At 42.3% G+C, this 22049-nt stretch overlaps 1 protein-coding gene across 3 annotated transcripts; it reads left to right on the top strand.

Moving 5' to 3' along the window:
* The first annotated feature begins 1509 nt into the window (after positions 1 to 1509).
* Positions 1510 to 21145, top strand: enc2 (ectodermal-neural cortex 2). 3 transcript variants are annotated; one of them, XM_058397107.1, is made up of 4 exons: positions 1510 to 1699; positions 6100 to 6187; positions 8430 to 10264; positions 19733 to 21145. In XM_058397107.1, exons 2-3 carry the CDS (start codon positions 6124 to 6126, stop codon positions 10229 to 10231), a joined length of 1866 nt encoding a protein of 621 aa, XP_058253090.1. In that variant the 5' UTR covers positions 1510 to 1699; positions 6100 to 6123; the 3' UTR covers positions 10232 to 10264; positions 19733 to 21145. The 3 variants fall into 3 exon arrangements, with proteins under 3 accessions (XP_058253090.1, XP_058253093.1, XP_058253092.1); XM_058397110.1 differs by lacking the exon at positions 6100 to 6187 and having other exon boundaries at positions 1510 to 1693; XM_058397109.1 differs by lacking the exon at positions 6100 to 6187.
* The last annotated feature ends 904 nt before the right edge of the window (positions 21146 to 22049 follow it).

The raw sequence follows: 22049 nt of genomic DNA, 5'->3' as shown, positions 1-22049 counted from the left end.
TATTCTACAACTTGTTCTGGTCCCATAAATAAGCCCAGTAACTTTCACTGAACATCAGGGTGAATTATTAAAGAGAAAGAGAGAGAGAGAGAGAGAGAGAGAGAGAGAGGTGTGTGTGTGTGTGTGTGTGTGTGTGTGTGTGTGTGTGTGTGTGTGTGATCACAGCACTAGAGGGAGCAGTAAGTCAACTATACACCCATTTACACATCAAACACCAATAATGCAGAGCTGAGGTTCGCAATTTACTCAAAAATGATTCACAACAAAACAAGTCAAGAAGAGGAAGAAGAAGAGGAAGAAGAGGATGAGTGTGTATAAATGTTTACACAGCAACATCCAACAGTATATCTGATAGATAGATAGATAGATAGATAGATAGATAGATAGATAGATAGATAGATAGATAGATAGATAGATAGATAGATAGATAGACAGACAGACAGACAGAAGGAAGAGTTGATAGATAGATAGATAGATAGATAGATAGATAGATAGATAGATAGATAGATAGATAGATAGATAGATAGATAGAAGGAAGAGTTAATAGATAGATAGATAGATAGATAGATAGATAGATAGATAGATAGATAGATAGATAGATAGATAGATAGATAGATAGATAGATAGATAGACAGACAGACAGACAGAAGGAAGAATTAACAAGAATTATTAGGAAGAATAGCAACATCCAACAGTATATCTGATAGATAGATAGATAGATAGATAGATAGATAGATAGATAGATAGATAGATAGATAGATAGATAGATAGACAGACAGACAGACAGAAGGAAGAATTAACAAGAATTATTAGGAAGAATAGCAACATCCAACAGTATATCTGATAGATAGATAGATAGATAGATAGATAGATAGATAGATAGATAGATAGATAGATAGATAGATAGATAGATAGATAGACAGACAGACAGACAGACAGAAGGAAGAATTAACAAGAATTATTAGGAAGAATAGCAACATCCAACAGTATATCTGATAGATAGATAGATAGATAGATAGATAGATAGATAGATAGATAGATAGATAGATAGATAGACAGACAGACAGACAGAAGGAAGAATTAACAAGAATTATTAGGAAGAATAGCAACATCCAACAGTATATCTGATAGATAGATAGATAGATAGATAGATAGATAGATAGATAGATAGATAGATAGATAGATAGATAGATAGATAGATAGAAGGAAGAATTAATAGATAGATAGATAGACAGACAGACAGACAGAAGGAAGGAAGAATTAATAGATGGATAGATGCTCATTTCCTGGTCGTTTCAGATCTTTATTGTTCTGGTGCGTTATCATCGCTCAAACTCGAAGCCCCGCCCTCTCGTCAGCGATTGGTTGCTTTTGTACTGGGCAAAATCGCGCCCATTTCCAGCGTGCTCGAATCCCATTCGCCACTCGTGCAAATTAGAATTACGGAAGTTTGATTCTGATTGGCTAACTCCAACGTCGCTCGCTCTTAATTTCCCCGCCCTTGTTTTCTGGGGAGACATAAAGACTTCCACGTTATTTTTTTTATCGGCTCTCAGTCGCCTAAAGACTGAAGTGCAGGTAAAGCGTGTTTAAAAGCAGATTTAATCTCGACCGTAGCCTCTGAAATAAAGATTATGTTCCTGCCAGAGATTCAGACGTAGCGGAGAATAAATCCGGAAAGATCTACGTTTCTGTATGTGTGAGTATCCATTCTTTTCTTTTCTAACGCAAATGTTTGGCTACTTTGATTAGTCTTCAGTCTTCCGTCACACAAACATGGCTTCATCAGCATAAGTGAATTCCACAATCAATGAGAAACTCGTAAATACGTGTTTAAAATACAGCTTGTCTTGGTTAACCAGAAATAGCCGCTCCCAGTTTGATTAAATGTTCATTTATATTGAAGTCTTTTCACTTCACTGCATGCCAACGCACTGGTCTGGCGAAACCCTGGGCTGTGTCTCAAATGGCCTCCGATGGCACTACGTAGGGTGCAGTGTAGTATTATTTCGCACACAACATAGGGCGACTTTGTAGGGAATGTAGAGCTGTTTGGGGATTCGGCCAGCCGAGATTTGACGCTAGCGACGTTAGCTAGATTATACAAAGTCTGATCGGGTTTATAAACACAGTTTGGCAAATTCTTTTAAATGTAAACATTTTAAAGTATTATTTGACATTTTAAATGAGTGTTTTAGGGTTTTGGTTTTAATAGAAATGTTAAGGTTGGTTAATACTTGTTTAGCTAAGCTACAAGTAGCCCAGTGCTTATTATAAATAGTATTAATTCTATATATAACATTAAACTTAACGTTTTAAATTAGTTATTTATTTTATTATTTTTTTATCGGTAGCTGAATTTGCTTATTTTTTTATTTGCTTGTTTATTTGTTATCGGTTTTATAACTTATAATTTTGTTTTATAGAGTATTTTGCGTAGGTTTGATTGTATTTATAATTTATAATGTATTATATATTTTTAATTATTTGCTTTAGTTAGTATTTTTGCGTTATAGTTCATGTAGTATTTTAGTAAAGTGATATGTAATATTTATTGATTTTTAATCCAACTCCTTTCAATTTGAACATTTTTAATAATTTATTTATACTATATTCTACACATGCTTTATTTTATTTCTTTTTGCTTTTTAATTTATATTTATTTATGTAATGAATATTTTTTACATTTTGTCCAACATACTTATTTTATTTATTTATTTTTTGTGAAATTATATTTAACAAAACAAAAATCTCCAGATAAACTTCAGAGACCCAAGTGATGTGGTCTATAAAGTTAAACACTAGAATTATTTTTCAGCTGTAGTGATGAATACATTATACTTTTTTTTTTTTTTTTTTTTTAATTTTATTTAACGTCTCACATATTGAATTATTCACGTCATCGTGTGTGTGTGAGTGAAACGCCGGTGTGTCAACAAGGTTTCCGCAGACGCAGCAGAAACACAAACCTGTTCTGCTGAGAGAAAGAAAAAAAGGGGGGAAAAGTGGATCTGACCGGGTCATAGTTCACTCGCTGTTAGGCGTTTAGCTTCTCCTGCTATTATCTGCCGCTGTACTGTGTCTCCGATGTCGTGGTTGTTGTGTGAGGAGAAATAATTAACTGTTTCTGAAAGGACAAAAACAAAACAACAAGAAGAAGAAGAAAAGTAGACGAGCGGAGTGTGTAACGATGAGAGTGGAGTCTAGGGCGGGGTCATGTGACCGAAATATCATATTGTGGTGAATGAAGGACGGACACACACACACACACACTCCCTTCAATACACTAATGCTGACGTAAAAAATTAGAAATACATTTGTCATTTTTACATCGCTTACAAATGATGGAGTAAAACAAACTCTCAAATGTTTAAGAAAGCCGTACTTTCTCCTTTTCAGCCTGTTGCCTATCTAATAGATTACAGGTCCCCCCCCAAAAAACATCATAAAGTCAGAAATGTTGTAAGTTAAGCCGTGTCCTCAATAAAAGTTAACATTCACAGATCACAAATCTCACAAAAGTTGACCTCCTTTATACATCACCCTCATCATCATCACTCGGCGCTAGTGGACACGTGTCCAGCCTTCCGAACAAAAAAAAAAGCCCACAGCTTCATGTCCCTTAACTTCAGCTGTGGATTTTATTTACCGCCATGTCCTCGTTGGTGGACTTATCAAACATCATGCTAATTTTTTTTCTAGCTAATGTTTAAACAGATTTAGAAACGAAAAGAAAATGAAGCAGCAGTGAGACTCGTAACTCATGTTTCAGAAAAGCGGATAGAAAAATCGTCACATCTTTAGTTTATCGTCTCGTTTCTTAGGCAGATGTCAAAATTTGCATAAAATCTCCTGGTGATTCTCACGTCTCCACTCCTCCGCATTCCTGAATTTCCAGCAGCTTCGTCTCCAGACTCTGATCTGTCACACCGCTCCATCTTTCTTTCTTTTTTTTTTTACTGACTTCCCCGAGCTAATAGAAGTTGTTTTTTTTTTTTCTCGGTGTTCAGACGGATTTCATGCCACTGAATGTTGTAAACCCTGAAAACGTTGCCAAGGTTTGATTCTGACTTGAGGGGGGGGGGCACCGAAAAGCGCCTCGCTTCCTCCTTTTCCCGCTGCGGCCGGAATACCAACGTTCCGAGTGAAAGGATGGTGAGGAGAATCGGTCAGCGGCGCTGACAGAGAGAACACTCCACAGAAGAAGGAGCTTTATTCTTCACTTAAAAGGTGTCACTTGTTCATGTTCGGCGACTTTGGCGTCGTTTCCTCCGTCGTTGAGCGACCGTTGCCGTGGGAGACGGGATGAACTTCAGAGGAACTTCTTTACGAGCTGGGAGATGGTTTAATTACTCCTCACGCGGTGATTTCACACCGGTCCTTTTCTCCGCTGCGCTACACTCCTCTCCGGAATCCGCTCGGCTGATCTGACACTAGTGCAGGATTATTATATTAATGCATTCGCTCTGATGACTTATCGTTTCCATGGCAACAGGAGATGCTTAAAGAAAACGTATGGAAGGAGTCTCCAGTTTCGCCGTTTTGTAACGGTCAGCGGTGAAGCTGGGCCTTCAGGACTGCCAGCGATGGTCAGCTGCTGTTGTTAATTGAGTGTTAAATAAAAGTAAAAAGGAGTAAAAGATCTGTAAACGAGTATAAAGCTCAATTTTGGCTGAAGTGAGCTTTTTGGAGAATTTCTGAGAACTAAATGCTGCCTCACATCATCTTCTTTCTTTTTCATGTTGCCACTCTGCAGTTTCCATCCCTCTTTCCTGCGTCCTGGGCGGATTATTTTGTTGTAGATACAGAAAGTAAACATTAAACTCTCGTTAAACGACAGAACTGAATCCAAAACCAACAAAATAACCACTGGAATAATTTTACCGGCCAAAATCCAGCTGTTTCCATCCTCTGAATTTTCCTTCTTTCTTTCTTTTCCTTCTTTTCCTGTCTTTCTTTTCCTCCTTTCATTCATTCATTTCCTCCTTTTATTCCTTCATTAATTAATTTCCTTCTTTCATTCATTCCTTTCCTTCTTTTATTCCTTCATTCCTTCCTTTTCTTTTTCTTTCACTTCCTTCTTTCCATCCTTCCCTCCCTCCAAGCAGAAGTCCGTCCTGATCTGCAGTGAGACTCCGTTAAAGACGAGAGCCTTTGTGTGAAGGTTGTAGTATCTCACTAAAACCAATACAACATGAACATCTGGAACATCTTCACCACCCTCGCCTCATCAGATCCTTTTGACTGATTTTAATAACTTCCTAATGCTAAAATCGTTTTTTTTTTTTACAGTCTGTTCTGATGACTCGAGTCCACCACAAAACCAATACACTTTTGGGAGTTGTAACCAATACACTTCTGTGGATTTATTTATTTGTAACCACTGGAACAGTTTACTTGGCCCAGGTTAAAGGTCTGGATGTTCTACACCAAAGAGCTGTAAGGTTCTGGATGCTGATTGGTCAGAAGGTGTTCTGAAATTATAATTTTTAATACACGTTATCGTTTCCATGGTAACAGCTCCTTCACATGGACTGGGGGGGGGTGTCAACTGGCTGAGGAGACGTTTATGTTGTAACATTTACGGAGTCTCCAGTGTCAAGTTTTTAGGAGTTCCTTGCGGTTTCTCAGTCAAATGAGGTTGTTTTTGTTTACATTTGGGTTTTACTTGAAGAGAGATAATGTGAGATTATAAGATTGTGAGAAGAGGAACGAAGCAGTGGATGTTGAATATCTCTAAGCGGTGTGAAGTGACGCTGTCTTTAGTAAATAAATAAATTGGAATGGAGGAGCTGTGGTGGAAGAGGAATAAAACACTGTGGGTGCAGTCTGTGACTCGCTCCATCACACCACTGCATCGTGGATTAGTTTACTGTAACGGCGTGCACAGAGTCTTTTATTCCTTCCTCACCAGCGTCTCGGAGAAAGTGTGTAGAAGTGCGGTGGCGAGATGCTGAGTCAGAGCTAATGTTTTCATTTTCTAAAGAATTAAAAATTCACTGACAAAAACAAACTAAAGAATAGCGATGGATGCACCTCCTCACCTCGGCTGCAGGGAGGGGCCTGGACTCACCCTCACGCCGTGTGTTTTTCGTGTAGAGGATCTGCCGTGTCTCGGGACCCATGCAGACGCCTCCTCAGATCTTCTCGGTCAGAGCCTGCTCTTGGGTCAGCAGATTTTGTCACCGTAAGTGTTTTTCTTTCTCCAAACGACATCTGATCCTTCCACCAATTTCACCCCTCATTGATCCTGCATCAGTCCCTCCTGCATTTCCTCCTGCATGCCTGACATTGTCCTGCAGCTGACCAACAGCAGCTGCCCTCCTCAAGCATGGCGTCCTCCACCACCATCGCCACAACACAGCATACACACACACACACGCATTCCCGGTTGTTAAAATGCTCACGTCCTCGTTCCGGCGTTTATCCGTGTTATTAAGGCATGAGAGGATGCCGGATCTGGATCTGTGAGTAAGATGCATGCTTGAAATGGAAAATAAGGCTGGAAGGTTTTTCCCCATGGTTTAGGAACTTTGAAGCATGTAGAGATGAAGGAAAAGAAGGTATAGGACGTTGCACGTGTACACTTTACAACAGGGGGAAATGATCACGGAAACTCGGCTGGACGCTGGTGGATTTTGCAAGCCTAGAGCAGTATATTTTCAAGATAATCCTTTTACAAATCTGTTCATCCACACGGTCATCTTCACTCCGGATCTGCTGCTCAGGGTTCGAACACGTCCGGGTGCGCGTGTTAACGAGCATGTTTATGTACACAGATCAGCCATAACATTCTGAGCACTGACCGGTGAAGTGAATAAGACTGATTCTCATCATGGCACCTGTTAGTGGGTCGGATATATTAGGCAGCAAGTGAACATTTTGTCCTCAAAGTTGATGCGTTAGAAGCAGGAAAAATGGACAAGCGTAAGGATTTGAGCGAGTTTAACGAAAGGCCAAATTGTGATGGCTAGACCACTGGATCTGAGCATCTCCAAAACTGCAGCTCTTGTGGGGTGTTCCCGGTCTGCAGTGGTCAGTATCTATCAAAGGTGGTCCAAGGAAGGAACAGTGATGAACCGGAGACAGGTTCTTGGGCGGCCAAGGCTCATTGATATCCGTGGGGAGCGAAGGCTGGCCCGTGTGATCTGATCCCACAGATGAGCTACTGTTGCTCAAATAGCTGAAGAAGTTAATGATAGAAAGGTGTCAGAATACACAGTGCATGACTGGTCAGGGCTGTTTTTGGCAGCAAAAGGGGGACCAAGACAATATTAGGTAGGTAGTCATAATGTTATGCCCGATCGGTGAATTATCAGCACCATTATTTGTACCCCGTTTGTATCCTATTAAATCTTTCAACCTTTGTTTCTCTTTCTTGTTTTGAAATTGTTTTTGACTAATTACTTTTTGGGGGGTTTTTTAAAGTAGGGAGTTTTTTTTGGATGCAGGAGAAGAGCAGCATGATGAATACTGATGTACTATACAGGAAAAATCAAACATTTGTGTTCATTGTTATTTTTTTTGTGTATATTTTCAGCAAGCATGTGTTTTTAAACAGATTAATACCGTGAAACTTTTAATATTTCAGACTGACTCATCACCAAGAATGTTTGTTTCCAACACCGTTAGTGAGAACAGTATGGAGAGAGATGAGCGTATAAACTTAGCCTGCGTGTTGAGATGCATCATTAGACCTGTTCAGATGTGTAGTGTGTTTTTATTTATCGGCGTCTACGCTCACATTCCTGTAGAAGAACTTCAGCTTGTTTCATTTATTTATTTTTTAACTGCTGCATGGATCAATGAATACGAGCTTTGGCTTGGAAGATGAAACCTCTTCTGCTCTTAAATGTAATAGTCTCAGTAAATATCACATGAATTACAGCCTCTGAATTAAGCTCCTAATTTATTGTTGACTCCTTAACGCCTAACCCAAAGAGTCTCAGCTGTCAGTGCGGCGTCGATGATGAGTGTGTGTGTGTTAAAAATGATTTTATTGTATCGCGATGTCAGTCATTGATGATACTGCCTCAGGAGGGCTCGTATCTCTAAAACCAGATTAGTGTAAACAGCTGGTGGTTTCTGCAGTGTAGCTCGAGGTTTTCTAACATCGGGAACCTTCACGAATACCATTAACAGCTTGCAGCATGCATGACCTGGATGAGTATTTCGCTTTGGTGTCGTCATGGCCACTGTGTTTGCTCCGTGAAAGGGCTGGGCAATATGATGTATCAATATCCATATAAAATCTCTGAACCTGTTGCTGCAGCTGTTGCTGCAGCTAAAACCTCATGAGATGATGTAATCTGATCTCCATCATGTACTGGGATCTCTTTCTGCCATATTGCCCACCTCTAGCTGCATGACATCAACTCTATAGAACTGCTCAGAGACTAAATTAACCTGTTTTTCTTCTTTTACTTCAGTTCAAGCTGATTCCTTGGCGGTACCTGAAAACATGTCAGTCACCGTCCATGAAAACCGCAAGTCAAGGACGAGCACCGGGTCCATGAACATCTCGCTGTTCCACAAGCCCTCGCATCCCGACAGTGTCCTGACGCACCTTAACACCCTCCGCAAACAGTGCATGTTTACAGACGTGACCTTATGGGCTGGAGATCGCGCCTTCCCTTGCCATCGGGCCGTTTTGGCAGCTTGCAGTCGCTACTTCGAAGCCATGTTCAGTGGAGGCCTCCGTGAGAGCCTGGACAGCGACGTCAACTTCCGCGATAGCGTGCACCCAGAGGTTCTGGAGCTACTTCTGGACTTTGCTTACTCGTCACGGGTCATCATTAACGAGGAGAATGCGGAATCTCTTCTCGAAGCTGGAGATATGCTGCAGTTTCATGACATCCGTGATGCCGCAGCAGAGTTCCTCGAAAAGAACCTTCACTCGTCTAATTGCTTGGGTATGATGCTTCTATCCGACGCTCATCAGTGCAAGCGCCTGTATGAACTCTCGTGGAAGATGTGCCTGGTTCACTTTGAAGCCGTCAGGGACACTGAGGACTTTTACGGGTTATCTAAAGACAAGCTTTTAGACCTTATACTCAGCGATGAGCTGGAGATCGAGGATGAGCAGATTGTGTTCAATGCGGTCATGCGCTGGGTCAGGTACGATTTAGACAGTCGCAGAGACTACCTTCCCGAGCTTCTTCGGGGGATCCGTCTTGCACTTTTGCCTTCCGAGTGCCTGATCGAGGCTGTGGCCTGCGAAGAACTGGTTATGTTGGACAAGCGGAGTCGACAGATTGTTGAGGAGGCCATCCAGTGCAAGAAGAAGATCCTGCAGAACGATGGAGTCGTCACAAGTCCGTGTGCAAGGCCACGCAAAGCTGGTCACACGTTGCTTATTCTTGGAGGCCAGACCTTCATGTGCGATAAAATCTACCAAGTGGATCATAAAGCAAAAGAAATCATACCTAAGGCGGACTTGCCCAGTCCGAGAAAGGAATTTAGTGCATGCGCCATTGGATGCAAGGTCTACGTGACCGGAGGAAGAGGCTCGGAAAACGGCGTGTCAAAAGATGTTTGGATATATGATACGGTCCATGAGGAATGGTCTAAAGGTGCGCCCATGTTAATTGCACGTTTCGGGCATGGATCAGCAGAACTGGAAAACAGCCTTTATGTAGTCGGAGGACACACTGCTATAGCTGGCGTCTTTCCTGCTTCTCCTTCTGTATCACTGAAACAAGTAGAACGTTACGACCCGCTGACCAACAAATGGACCATGATGGCGCCGCTCAGAGATGGTGTCAGTAATGCTGCGGTGGTCAGTGCTAAACTAAAGCTGTTTGTTTTCGGGGGGACTACAATCCACAGGGACAAAGCTTCCAAAGTCCAGTGCTATGATCCTCTGGAGAACCGATGGACCATAGCAGCAGAATGTCCTCAACCTTGGCGTTATACTGCAGCCGCTGTGTTGGGAAGCCAGATTTTCATCATGGGTGGTGATACGGAGTTTACTGCTGCTTCTGCTTACCGATTCGACTGTGAAACCAACCAGTGGATGCGTGTAGGAGACATGACCTCTAAAAGGATGAGCTGCCATGCTGTAGCCTCTGGGAACAAACTCTATGTCGTCGGAGGCTACTTCGGGACACAGCGCTGTAAGACACTGGACTGCTACGACCCAACATCGGACAGCTGGAACAGCATCACTACGGTGCCTTATTCGCTGATTCCTACTGCTTTTGTTAGCACCTGGAAGCATCTACCTGCCTAGCTGAGGCAAAATTATGAGGATGGACTTGAACAGGTAAGATTTTTATCTTTATTGTTAAAGTGCTCCTCATAGATCTGAAACCTACATATGGTAATAGACCCAAAGGATTGGTGTTCATGTTTTGCAAAATAATGCTAAATGCCATGTTGTGATGAAAGTTAGCTATCAGTCATGCCACTGTTTCAAGGCGTCAGATGTTTAGCAAATGTAATGGTGGTGCATTTCAACAGCAGTCACAGTACGGTTTGAGCAAGTTGATGTCGAGCCACTTCCAAGTGCACTCTAGTAAGGTTTGATGTGCCCTTAGTTGAAGTGTGGTCTATAGTTCCATCTAGCTAATAAACTCTACTTCCTGATGAGCAGCTACATCTTTGCCACATTTTAGTGGTTCATCTGTTATCTTTAGTACAGCAACTAATCAACGAAAAAAATTTCCACACGGGTATCTGTCAGAGCTAATGATGAGAAACATTTAAAAGCTGGTGGAAGAATCTGGTGTGCAAATGAAATCGTACATCTTCCACCATTTTCACAAAGTAGCCCTGGTTTCATTGTTTACAAATTCTGACAATATTAAAAAGCCTGTCCTAAACTGGTCCTTGCTCACTGAGTATCCACTCCACCATTACCAAGCCACTGAGTACCAGGTTTAAACCTTCTTGAAGCTGTGGAAGATCTGTAGGTGTCTGAGGACCAGTTTGCATGGGGTCCAGTAGGGGGTTCAGGGATCACTTTCCTATCCTTTCTAAAATACTTCATATAAAACATTTTGCTAAAAGCCCACGGTTTTATACTGATCTACCACAGTGGTGTTGAATTCAGCTATGTCTGGAGGAAAATATCTTTATTCCAGCTGTACAGGGTTCACAAGACCTCCTGATCTCATGAAGCAGAACAGGACAAGCATCTCACAAATCAGTAGGCAATAATCAGGCAATGATCTAGCTGTAATCTGCTGCAGTGACGTCTGTAAAGCTCCTAATGCTGAGATCGGGCTTTGGACAGTGATGGATGACCAGCATGGACAAATCAGTCTCCCAGGACAAGTGGATTTCATGGCCAGGCTATTAATTTTTTTCATTTGTAAGTCGCTTGGAGGACAGAATAAATCATTTGGTGTATGGTGATGTTTGACCTTAGGATGCTTTGTGGTGCTGTGATACCCTTCGATGCTAAAATTACAGCTTGTGTGTCCGAATCACATCACCCGCTGTACTGCATACATCAATCCAGGCACCTGATGGTAGAACAGTTTTTACTAGATGGATTAATTGGCACAGAAGAATTATATAGATATTTTTTTTCCAAATGATGTTTGGGGAAACTGATGAAACCCAAGCAAAATACAATCATTTAACTGCACATCATCTCACTGCTACATGTGAAGAATTTGGCAGACACTGTGATTCAGAGAAGCTTACATTTATCTCAGAGAGCTGAGCAGTTGAAGGTTAATGGTCTTATTCAGGGGCTCAGCAGTGGCAGCTTGGCAATGATGGGATTTGCACTTGCAGAGCTGTAGGTCGAAGGTCTTAACCACTGAGCTACCACTTCCACATGGAGTTACACGTCCATCTGTCCATCCATTTTCTGTAGCTCTTAACCTACACCGGGTCACTGGGAGCCTCGAGTCTACTCCAGGGGACAAGGAGATGTCGCCCCCCCCCCCATCCCAGGGCACAATTTTATACACACACACACAATTTAGAGATCAGCCTATAACACGTCTTTGAGCTGGGGGTGGAGCCCTGGAGTACCTGGAGGAAACCCCTAAAGCAGAGGGAGAAACTCCATGTGCACACACAGGCTGGAGGAGGTGCTAACCGCTAAGCCACCATGCTCCTGTCAGAACATCACGGATCATAGAAGAAACATTGATGAATGACTTGCTGGTCGTTTGTCTAGAGCACAAACACAATGTGCAACAATTCATGCATTAGCTAGCTGCCTCGCTCATCATGCATTATTAAGTTCCACTGGCTGTATGATTGCACTCCAGTGTGTGTTTCTGAGTGGATCTTGGGTATTGTTGGAGCTGACGGAGCCTGTGGTAACTTTCATCTGATTGTTTAAAAAAAAAAAAAGTAAAATTGTAGGAGTTAGAGTAAATAATTTACCTGCATGCTGATTTGCTAAATTTCTTAAACGTAATCATGCACATTTTGTATGTTCATTTAAATACAAGTCTGATGGTTTGAGGATATGACCCAGCCTGTGCTGAGGATGTGTTTGAGCTGGAGATTGAATGATCAAAATCCTATTGTTTTTTTTTTGTGTAGAATTCCTTATCACGTTATTCCCTGGAAGGGTCGTGTAAATGTAGCCTAAATGATGTCAGCTTTGCAACTCAGCAGCAGGAGCTAATGTTTCTGAGTGCAGTCACTTCCACTCCAGGACCATAAATCATTCCAAATGAAGTTCTGGTTGCACTTAAGTAATGCTGACACCAAGTATGAATATTTCAGCAATAACACCGGATCAGCACTTATTCGAAGTGTCACAGCGTTGCTTCCGCTCCCTGGACATTTCTTCTCGGACCGTACCGGCATTTTACTGCATTCTTTTGAGCGAATGGAGTCAGCCGCAGTTTGGCATTTTGCTCTCGTGCGCTATGATGTCCGGCGAGATAATGGAGCGTTAAGAGCATCTCCCAGTTTCCCGTTGAAGCCGAGGTCGACGTGAACGTTTTTCAAGGCTCGGACCTGACGGCCGATACGTCCAGCTCGGGATCAATGTGGCGTTTTGCTTAGTGAGCTAGTGATCCACTTAAGCATTGATCCGCCGCGAAGCCTATGGACTTGGTGCTAAATCAGCGTAATTACTTTCTGCTTTAGTTACACTGAACATGTGAACAGCGTTTTCGATGTGCAAGTCGTTGTCTAAATGCACCAGCACTAGCGCAGACCCGGGTAATTAATATATTAATAATGTATGAAGACGAGTGCAGCTGTGTCTCTCTGTCAGGTCGAGTGGCTTTATTGTCATTTCACCCATCTACAGCTGGTACAGTACACGGTGAAATGAAACCGCACTCCAGGACCAGGGAGCTACACAAAACACAACACCCAACTACGCAATACTGCACCGGATTTCAAGAAACCTCAGTGAAGGGTCACCAGCAGTGTACCAAAAATGCTTGGCCCCCTGATTATTACTTATTACTAGGATAATGCGAAGTCACACGTGTGAGAAAGCTGTGTGGTTTCTGTCTAACTAACGTCACCAGGGCTTTAATATCACTTGGGTTTTAATAAGGCTTGTGTTCTATTGATTTATCATTATTTTTTTATTTACCATTTAAAGAAGTTCTGTTAATAATTTAACACACAAGACATGTAATGGTGCTGTTGCGTGTTAGAGTATACAAATAAGACCCCGCCATCACTGCAGTAAAGAAGCCAAATAGTCCACGTAACTTATAAATGATAAACATATAATTGTTTTATTATACACACTGTAAAAGATAAGCAGATACTTCCTTCCCTGGTGAAGCCTCTCCCTGAGTGGGGGAATGGGTCAGGAGCTGCAGGGTGGCAGGGCCAGTTGTTAAAAGGGTGGAGTTTTAGATGATTCTGAAGGTTCATGGTGTTACTATCTTTTGTGAACACTGCTGTTACACAACATTCAGATTGAGGCTCCACCCTTTATATGGGGTTGGAAAATTCTAACAAAGAAGCTGCCAGAGTAATAGAGATGAAAACTTTTTCTTGCATTTGAGTTCCAGATCACCCCCCCCACACACACCCCCACCTTCCTTATCTCCAGTTTATGGCAGTGGAGTCTCAAAGCCAAGCTTCTCCGTATGATTTGTGGTTAGATCACCCAAGGTTTGGGGAATACTGCTAGCGTAATAAAATGTTCTATTAATAATTAATATTATTTAGTACTTAATAAACAGTGCAGAAATAAATAAAGGGCTGTAGGTGGATGAAATGATGTGATTAGGTTTATTTATAACGATGCACTGCATTCGTACTGTTCCTAAAGCAGAATAAACATTATTTTTGTTCTCTCTGGTTTTGATTCTGTCCGTTTCACGACGTGGTTTAGACCCTCGTCCCACTTTGATCTGAAACCCTCTTCTTTCGCAAGACTGACCATGAATAAGCATGAAAACATCATCAGTGTGTCTCAATATTTGCATGAACTTTTACCTTCCACTCAGCAGGCTGTTGATATGACCGAGGCTACCAGCGGACGAGTCTGCAGAGATCTTTGCTCCCGAGAGGAATAAATGGATCGAACGTAATGTCATTTTCTTCCACTGCCATAAGCAGCACAGATTAAATCTAGATTATGTCTGAATTACGCTGCATTCTCTGATCAGTCATCGCTCAGAACCGGCTGCTTAAAGCCCTGAAGTGATTTCCTGTAGACGTCAATGGTCCAAAAACCGTGAAGCTTCTGCCATGGACTGGATTTATTTCATCTTTTTTTAAACGCTATTTCTGAGCAAGATTCTCGAGTCCAGAATCCATCATTTAACTGTGTGACTGTTCCTCTGCTTTTACAGATGGACCAAGTGATCCTTCTCTCTATTAATAATCCAACACAGAAGGCTTGAATGCTGATATTTTCTATCGGTAATATCTAACACTTTCCTTTTCATTAGCGCTTTCTTCTTCGCAGGCGACGCAGGTGGTGTGGATAATCCTCCACTTTATAATTATCCCCAAGTGCAGGTTGTGAGTTGAATGTCTGACTCAAAAGGGAAAAGAATGTGGAAGAATCCCAGAGACGGAGGGGAAAAGCGACAAAGTAGGAAAATGTATGTGAAAATATAAAAAAGGAAGGAAATGTAGAATTGGCACCTGAAAATAAAAAGTAGGGAGTGCTCTGATGTTTTCTGTTAGGGTTGGCATGTCATTTCCCTACGATCCAAATCATCATAAACACAATGAAATAAAAAACTGAATCAGACTAACTGACGCCAGAATCAGACTCCTGACTGTACTCCTGAATCAGACGTGGTCTGACTCCTGAATCAGACTCGATGTGACTCCTGATTAAACTCTCGAACCAGACTTTAACTGACTCCTGAATCAGATTGTAAAAGCGACAAAGTAGGAAAATATATGTGAAAATTGAAAAATGGAAGGAAGTGGAGAATTGGCACCTAAAAAATAAAAAGTCGAGAGTGCTCTGATGTTTTCTGTTAGGGTTTGCATGTCATTTCCCTACGATCTGACTCATCTTAAACCCACTTAATGAAATAAACAACAGAATCAGATGCTAACAGACTTCTGACTAAACTCCTGAATCAGACTCGATCTGACTCCTGAATCAGACTCTAATAGACTCCTGACTAAACTCCTGAATCAGTCTCGAACGGACTCCTGAATCAGATTCTAAAACCGACAAAGTAGGAAAATATATGTGAAAAATGAAAAAAGGAAGAAAGTGAAGAATTGGCACCTAAAAATAAAAAGTAGGAACGGCAGCCTGGAGGAAATGGGAAGTGGAGGATAGGCAGCTGGTTTCGGAATCGGGAAGAGGAGGATAGGCAGCTGGTTTCGGAATCGGGAAGAGGAGGATAGGCAGCAATGATGGAAATGCCAATAGTCCAGAAATGACAGCTGCACAGTAAAAGAAGTGTGTACGTGACAACTGTGGAGGAAGAAAGATGTGTAAACCTGCAGATATAAAAAGAATGAGCAAGAAACAGAATGGTATAAATGGCAGCACTAGAAGCGATTATCGACACTTTCACCTTACGTAAGTTCTTATGTAACAGCTGTATGAGCGTTCTATCCTTTACTCTATAAATACCTGTAACCCTCGGCGGTGAGGCGCAGCACAGCGATGTGGTTCTGCACTCACGCTGACGAGTACAGAGGAAGCTGCAGAGGGATGGAGCTCGCTGAGAGGCTCACAGCCCAGAGTCCTGTTTCATCACATTAATATTTTAATAACTGCAGCAGCACAGATCACCTACTGCTCAGCACCTCCAGCTTCTACAGTGTGTGTGAGAGAGAGAGAGAGAGACTGCGCTGATGTTTTCTGTTAGGGTTTGCATGTCATTTCCCTATGATCTGACTCCTCATTAACACAATGAAATAAATTACTGAATCAGACTAACTGACTCCTGAATCAGATGCTAACAGACTCCTTATTAAACTCATGAATCAGACACACTCACTGCTCAGTCAGACTAACAGGCTCCAGAATCAGACTCAGACTCTTGATTAAACTCCTGAATCAGACTCTAATAGACTCCTGACTATACTCCTGAATCAGACTCGAACTCAGTCCTTAGACTAACAGACTTCAGACTCCTGATTAAACTCCTGAATCAGACTCAAACTCACTCCTAAGTCAGACAAACAGACTCCTGATTAAACTCCTGAATCAGACTCTAATAGACTCCTGATTATACTCCTGAATCAGACTCGATCTGACTCCTGAATCAGACTCAGACTCTTGATTAAACTCCTGAATCAGACTCTAATAGACTCCTGACTATACTCCTGAATCAGACTCGAACTCAGTCCTTAGACTAACAGACTTCAGACTCCTGATTAAACTCCTGAATCAGACTCAAACTCACTCCTAAGTCAGACAAACAGACTCCTGATTAAACTCCTGAATCAGTCTCCAACCGACTCCTGAATCAGACTCTAATAGATTCCTGACTATACTCCTGCATCAGACTTTAACAGACTCCTGATTAAACTCTCGAATCAGACTTTAACTGACTCCCGAATCAGATTCTAACTGACTCCTGAATCGAATCGTCTGCTTTTTTTCCTCTGCAGAACTGCATGCTGGGCCAAAACATGGTGTTTATAGCCACAGTGACAAAGATCAGATTACACCGGCACAATCTGATTTACGGCCTCAGCAACAGCACAACAATTAGCTGTTTTAGTAGTTTTTTCTCTCTCTGTCTCTCTCTCTTTTCCAGAGGGCAGATCCGACTGGCAAATTATCCGGATTAGTCCAGCACAATGGCGTTTATTAGAATCTGCAGCGCTGACAGAAAACACAGCAAGCAGGATGCAGCGTGTAAATAAATAACAGCCGGAGTTCTGGTGTGGAAGAAGTCGCATCTGAAACTCGTCTCTTGTTCGATTCATTTCTTTATTTATTTTTTGCTTTTCACCCAAGAAACATGACCTTTTATTAAAAATACAGAAATTCTAATCCAGCTCTTAAGTCCACCAAAGCCTCTCACTGGACAGTCTACTGCAGATATGTGGATAATTATTGGGAAAATATTGAATCAAATCAACAGATTCCCATCAGTTAGTTAATTATAATTTTTCTTTAATAAATCATATGAATGAGATCTCAGGGAAAACCGGGTCAGTTTCACCGTACCGATAATATGATATATATGATATTGTTCACAGATCTCAGCTTTATGTTATGATTAATCACTGAATCTCACTCACTGCTTTAAAAAACATCTTTTCTTTTATGCCTATAGGAAAATATTGTTTTTAAACATTTATTTTTGTATTAAATAGTGGAACGTTGGTGTGTAACACGTTAGAATCGCACGTCTATGAGTGCGTATGTGTGTGAGACAGCCTGTTTAAGCTGTTAATACGTGTGAAAATGACTCCAGGGAGGATTTTCAGCACGTTTGATGAAACCTAGTTTCAGGATTCGGGTTTTGAGGACGTGTCTGATCTTGTCGCAGAGACGTAAACGAGTGTGAAGGAGGAGAGAGCGATAGCCAGAAGCCCTGTGCTTTAATCCAAACCAAAACAAAAGAATATCCTTCCGTATCGAATCCAAAACGAATAATAAACGGATGTTTAAAGATAAAGTAATAACTAGGAACTTTGTAAAACACCGATTATAGAGATTATCCAATCGGTAGGATGCGCGTTTGAGACGCTGGTTTCAAATTCCGTTGAAACCTGTAATCAGAGTTAGTGATCAGTCCATTACTGCCTGGTGTAAGAGGCCACAAGGGGGCGATACAACAGATCCTGTAAATATCAGTTTATCTCTTATTCCTGGGATTTAGTTTTGAATAAAAACAACAGGCATGTGGAACATTTCCTGATTCCTGATTACTGAAGCATGAGAAATTCATCGATCCCAAGCCTGCTATCGAGTATCGATCGCAGTGTCGTCGTTCGGATCGGGCGCGTTCAGTAACGTCACACTGACTCCATAAACTCAGGAACACTCTCAGAGCGATAGCAGAGGCAGCAGAGGGAGGTGTTTACAGGGTTGAAGTCGAGTTTCTGCACCCAGAAACGAATGCATGATTCAGGGTGCGTTCAAGTCGTGATGAAAAGATCGTGTTTAAGAGTTTAACACACAGGAACAATCATTACAAAGGGGAATCTCGGGATTTTCTTTGAGCTCAGAGGCAGGGGGCGTGTCAGCTCTGAGGTGTGTCAGTTGAGGGGTGTGTCAGTATGAAAACATGGCGGCAGCGTATGTAGCTGACGGTAAACCTGTTGAAATTGAATGTTTGAGTTTGTCTCTGAATCTCATTTCAGGTAGAGATTAATCGACGTTGTTCCCATCCCTGTACTGCATGTTATTAATGTCAGGGTATGTTACGGGCTCGACACTACAGTTTTCTCTTTAGGTTTTTTTACCTTTTGACATTTTTATACTCACTGGTTTTCCATAAGGGCAGCACAGTGGCTAAGTGGTTAGCACTGTTGCCTCACAGTAAGAAGGTCCTGGGTTTGAATCCCGGGTTCGAACAGGCAGGGGCCTTTCTGTGTGGAGTTTGCATGTTCTCCCTGTACCTGCGTGGGTTTACTCCGGGTTCCTCCCACAGTCCAAAAACATGTACATTAGGTTGGCTGGTAATTCTAAATTGCCTGTGAGTGTGTGTGGTTGTCGGTCTATATGTGGCCCTGTGATGGACTGGTGACCTGTCCAGGGTGTACCCCCTGCCTTTCACCCAATGTGTGCTAAGATGGGATCCAGCAGATCCCTGTGACCCTAATTAGGAATAAAGCGGGTATAGACAATGGATGGATGGTTTTCCATGACTGGGACACATGCTGTAGGGTTTTCTTCCACCTATGGGCTCTGTGCGGCGCGGCGTCACCTTTCACTCCGTCGCTGCAGGTGCTGAGGTTTAAACGCCCTCAGACACGCTGAAGTGCTGGATTAGCTTTCGGCTGAAATGTCACATCGAGGTGATGAGAAGAGGATTAAAGGAATAAAATCAGTCAACTGACTGCTCGGTTTTCCCTTCCAGCCAGATGAATCACAGTCATAATAATAATAATAATCTAATTCATCCTCTTTACATGTACTTAGCACTAAAAGTGAGCTGCAGTGTAAGATCATCTTATTTTATCTCAGTTCATTTCCAGCTGTGAATGAGGTGATTATTATTAGGATTATTACTTGCACTTGGTTCATAAAGCAGAGGAAACACTGGGATAAACACTTCCCTGGCCAGACTGCACACTCTTACTGAAGACTGGTGGTTATAAATTCCACTGAACTTGTGCATGCAGTAAACCGCTGATCTGTTCATACGAGCTAACGTTTTCTCTCCGTCTCTTTTCACAGGTGTCCACGGTTCTGGGCAACGTTGCTCTGTGTGTGTGTGTGTGTGTGTGGACAGCCCTGTCTGAGCTTCTTCTAATCAGATGGACAAGATACTAAGATGACGATTGTTTATTTCGGACCGATCGAGCACAGAGTGGACCTCGTGTGTCGGCTAACAGAAGGCATGAACACACCTTGACCTCTCACACTGATGTGTTGGGAAACAGCGAGCAAAGTTTTCTGGAAACTGCGTAATCCGTCACATCTGACTTGAAATGCACATGTTTTGGTGATTTGGGACACAGCTGTACTACTGTGTTTTAAAAATAACTGTGAAGCAAACGTGAAACCTATGGACTTTTGTTGAAACTCAACAGCACAACGTTCTCATGGACTTTTGGTTACTGGTTCATTTGTGTCCAGGGGAGAGAAGAAAAAAAAAAAAAGGACGAAGACTTTGCACAGATTACGAGTTGATGAGGGTTGTTTAACTTTAAATCCAACTTTATTTCTCTGAAGATGTGTGAAGATTAAAGCGTGTGCTGACAATCGGCTGGGCGATATATCGCGATATTGAACACTCTGGAATTTTCTCTAAAAATAATCTCATGCACTACTCTTTCTCCAGTAAAAACATGTCTCGCGAACACTAACACATCACCTCTTCTTATAAACTGACGTTATATTAAGCTCCGCCTCTTCTCTGTTTCCATTGATTGATTTCCTCTGAAGAATCACTGACTACAAGAAGAAGATATCGAGCCTCTCTGCTCTGTAGCAGCACAGCTTGTAAAATATAGAATATTTGTAATTTAATAAAATAACACTAAATCTCCCTTAACAAGACACTACAAATGTACACTACACTCCTCAAGATTTAAATCTGGCCCGATCACGGGTAAAATCAGTGTCCTGCACATTAGTGTGATGATGCAGCAGTGAAATCCGGTGCCGTGACCCGAACAAATGAACACTAAGAGCCAAACACACGAACACCAAGAGCCGAACACACGAACACCAAGAGCCGAACACACGAACACCAAGAGCCGAACACACGAACACCAAGAGCCGAACACACGAACACCAAGAGCCGAACACACGAACACCAAGAGCCGAACACACGAACACCAAGAGCCGAACACACGAACACCAAGAGCCAGTGTAAAGCATGTCGGCGTTTCCTGGGTCTATTCCATTGTGATGTATCGCGTTAACGATTATCGGCACACGCCTTCTGAAGAATGAAGAATTTTTTTCATGCTTAAAGGATTTTTATAGGATGTGAATTTTAGACTGAGGAACTGTTTTATTTTAAAGTTTAATAAGCGACTTTTCCATTGGAAAGGCACATTTTTGGGACTGTTTTATTAGATTGAACTCCTGCTCTGTGTTTTTTTGCCATTAATCTGAAATAAATAACTTCCTGATGCTTGAGACTGGGTTTATAAACCTCTCTGTTTTTGTGGGGATTAAAGAAGAGACTCTGCTTCGGCTTAAATAAATAAATAAATAAATAAGTGCTTTGAAGTCCAGACGCTGAGTTTAGTAGAGCTGAGAAAACAAAATGTAAATACACAGATATTTATATATTTACAATTATATTCTCAAAAATTAGTCACACACAACAGCAAGCGACCTGTCTGTCTGTCTGCCTGTCTGTCTGTATTCCCCTCTTCTGCCCACCTGTCTGTCTGTATTCCTCCTCCTCTGTCTGCCTGTCTGTCTGTATTCCCCTCCTCTGCCCACCTGTCTGTCTGTATTCCTCCTCCTCTGTCTGCCTGTCTGTCTGTATTCCCCTCCTCTGCCCACCTGTCCGTCCGTATTCCTCCTCCTCTTCTGCCCGCCTGTCTGTCTTCCTCCTTCTCCTCTGTCCGCCTGTCTGTCTGTATTCCCCTCCTCTGCCCACCTGTCCGTCCGTATTCCTCCTCCTCTTCTGCCCGCCTGTCTGTCTTCCTCCTTCTCCTCTGTCCGCCTGTCTGTCTGTATTCCCCTCCTCTGCCCACCTGTCCGTCCGTATTCCTCCTCCTCTTCTGCCCGCCTGTCTGTCTTCCTCCTTCTCCTCTGTCCGCCTGTCTGTCTGTATTCCTCCTCCTCTGCCCGCCTGTCTGTCTGTTTTCCTCCTTCTCCTCTGCCCGCCTGTCTGTCTGTTTTCCTCCTTCTCCTCTGTCCACCTGTCTGTCTGTCTGTATTCCTCCTTCTCCTCTGTCCGCCTGTCTGCCTGTCTATCTGTATTCCTCCTCCTCTGTCCGCCTGTCTGCCTGTCTATCTGTATTCCTCCTCCTCTGTCCGCCTGTCTGCCTGTCTATCTGTATTCCTTCTCCTCTGCCCGCCTGTCTGT

This window comes from Hemibagrus wyckioides, linkage group LG08 (genome assembly GCF_019097595.1).
Source record: "Hemibagrus wyckioides isolate EC202008001 linkage group LG08, SWU_Hwy_1.0, whole genome shotgun sequence".
Lineage (NCBI taxonomy): Eukaryota > Metazoa > Chordata > Actinopteri > Siluriformes > Bagridae > Hemibagrus > Hemibagrus wyckioides.
Note: the sequence above shows the minus strand (reverse complement) of the source record. Positions and strands in the feature narration are given on the sequence as shown.

Bases quoted from the DNA above. Each gene is read 5' to 3' on its own strand.
- enc2 (XM_058397107.1), top strand. From the start codon at position 6,124: ATGCAGACGCCTCCTCAGATCTTCTCGGTCAGAGCCTGCTCTTGGGTC. The intron at 6,188-8,429 runs GTAAGTGTTTTT...CTTTTACTTCAG, and splicing joins GGTCAGCAGATTTTGTCACC to TTCAAGCTGATTCCTTGGCG.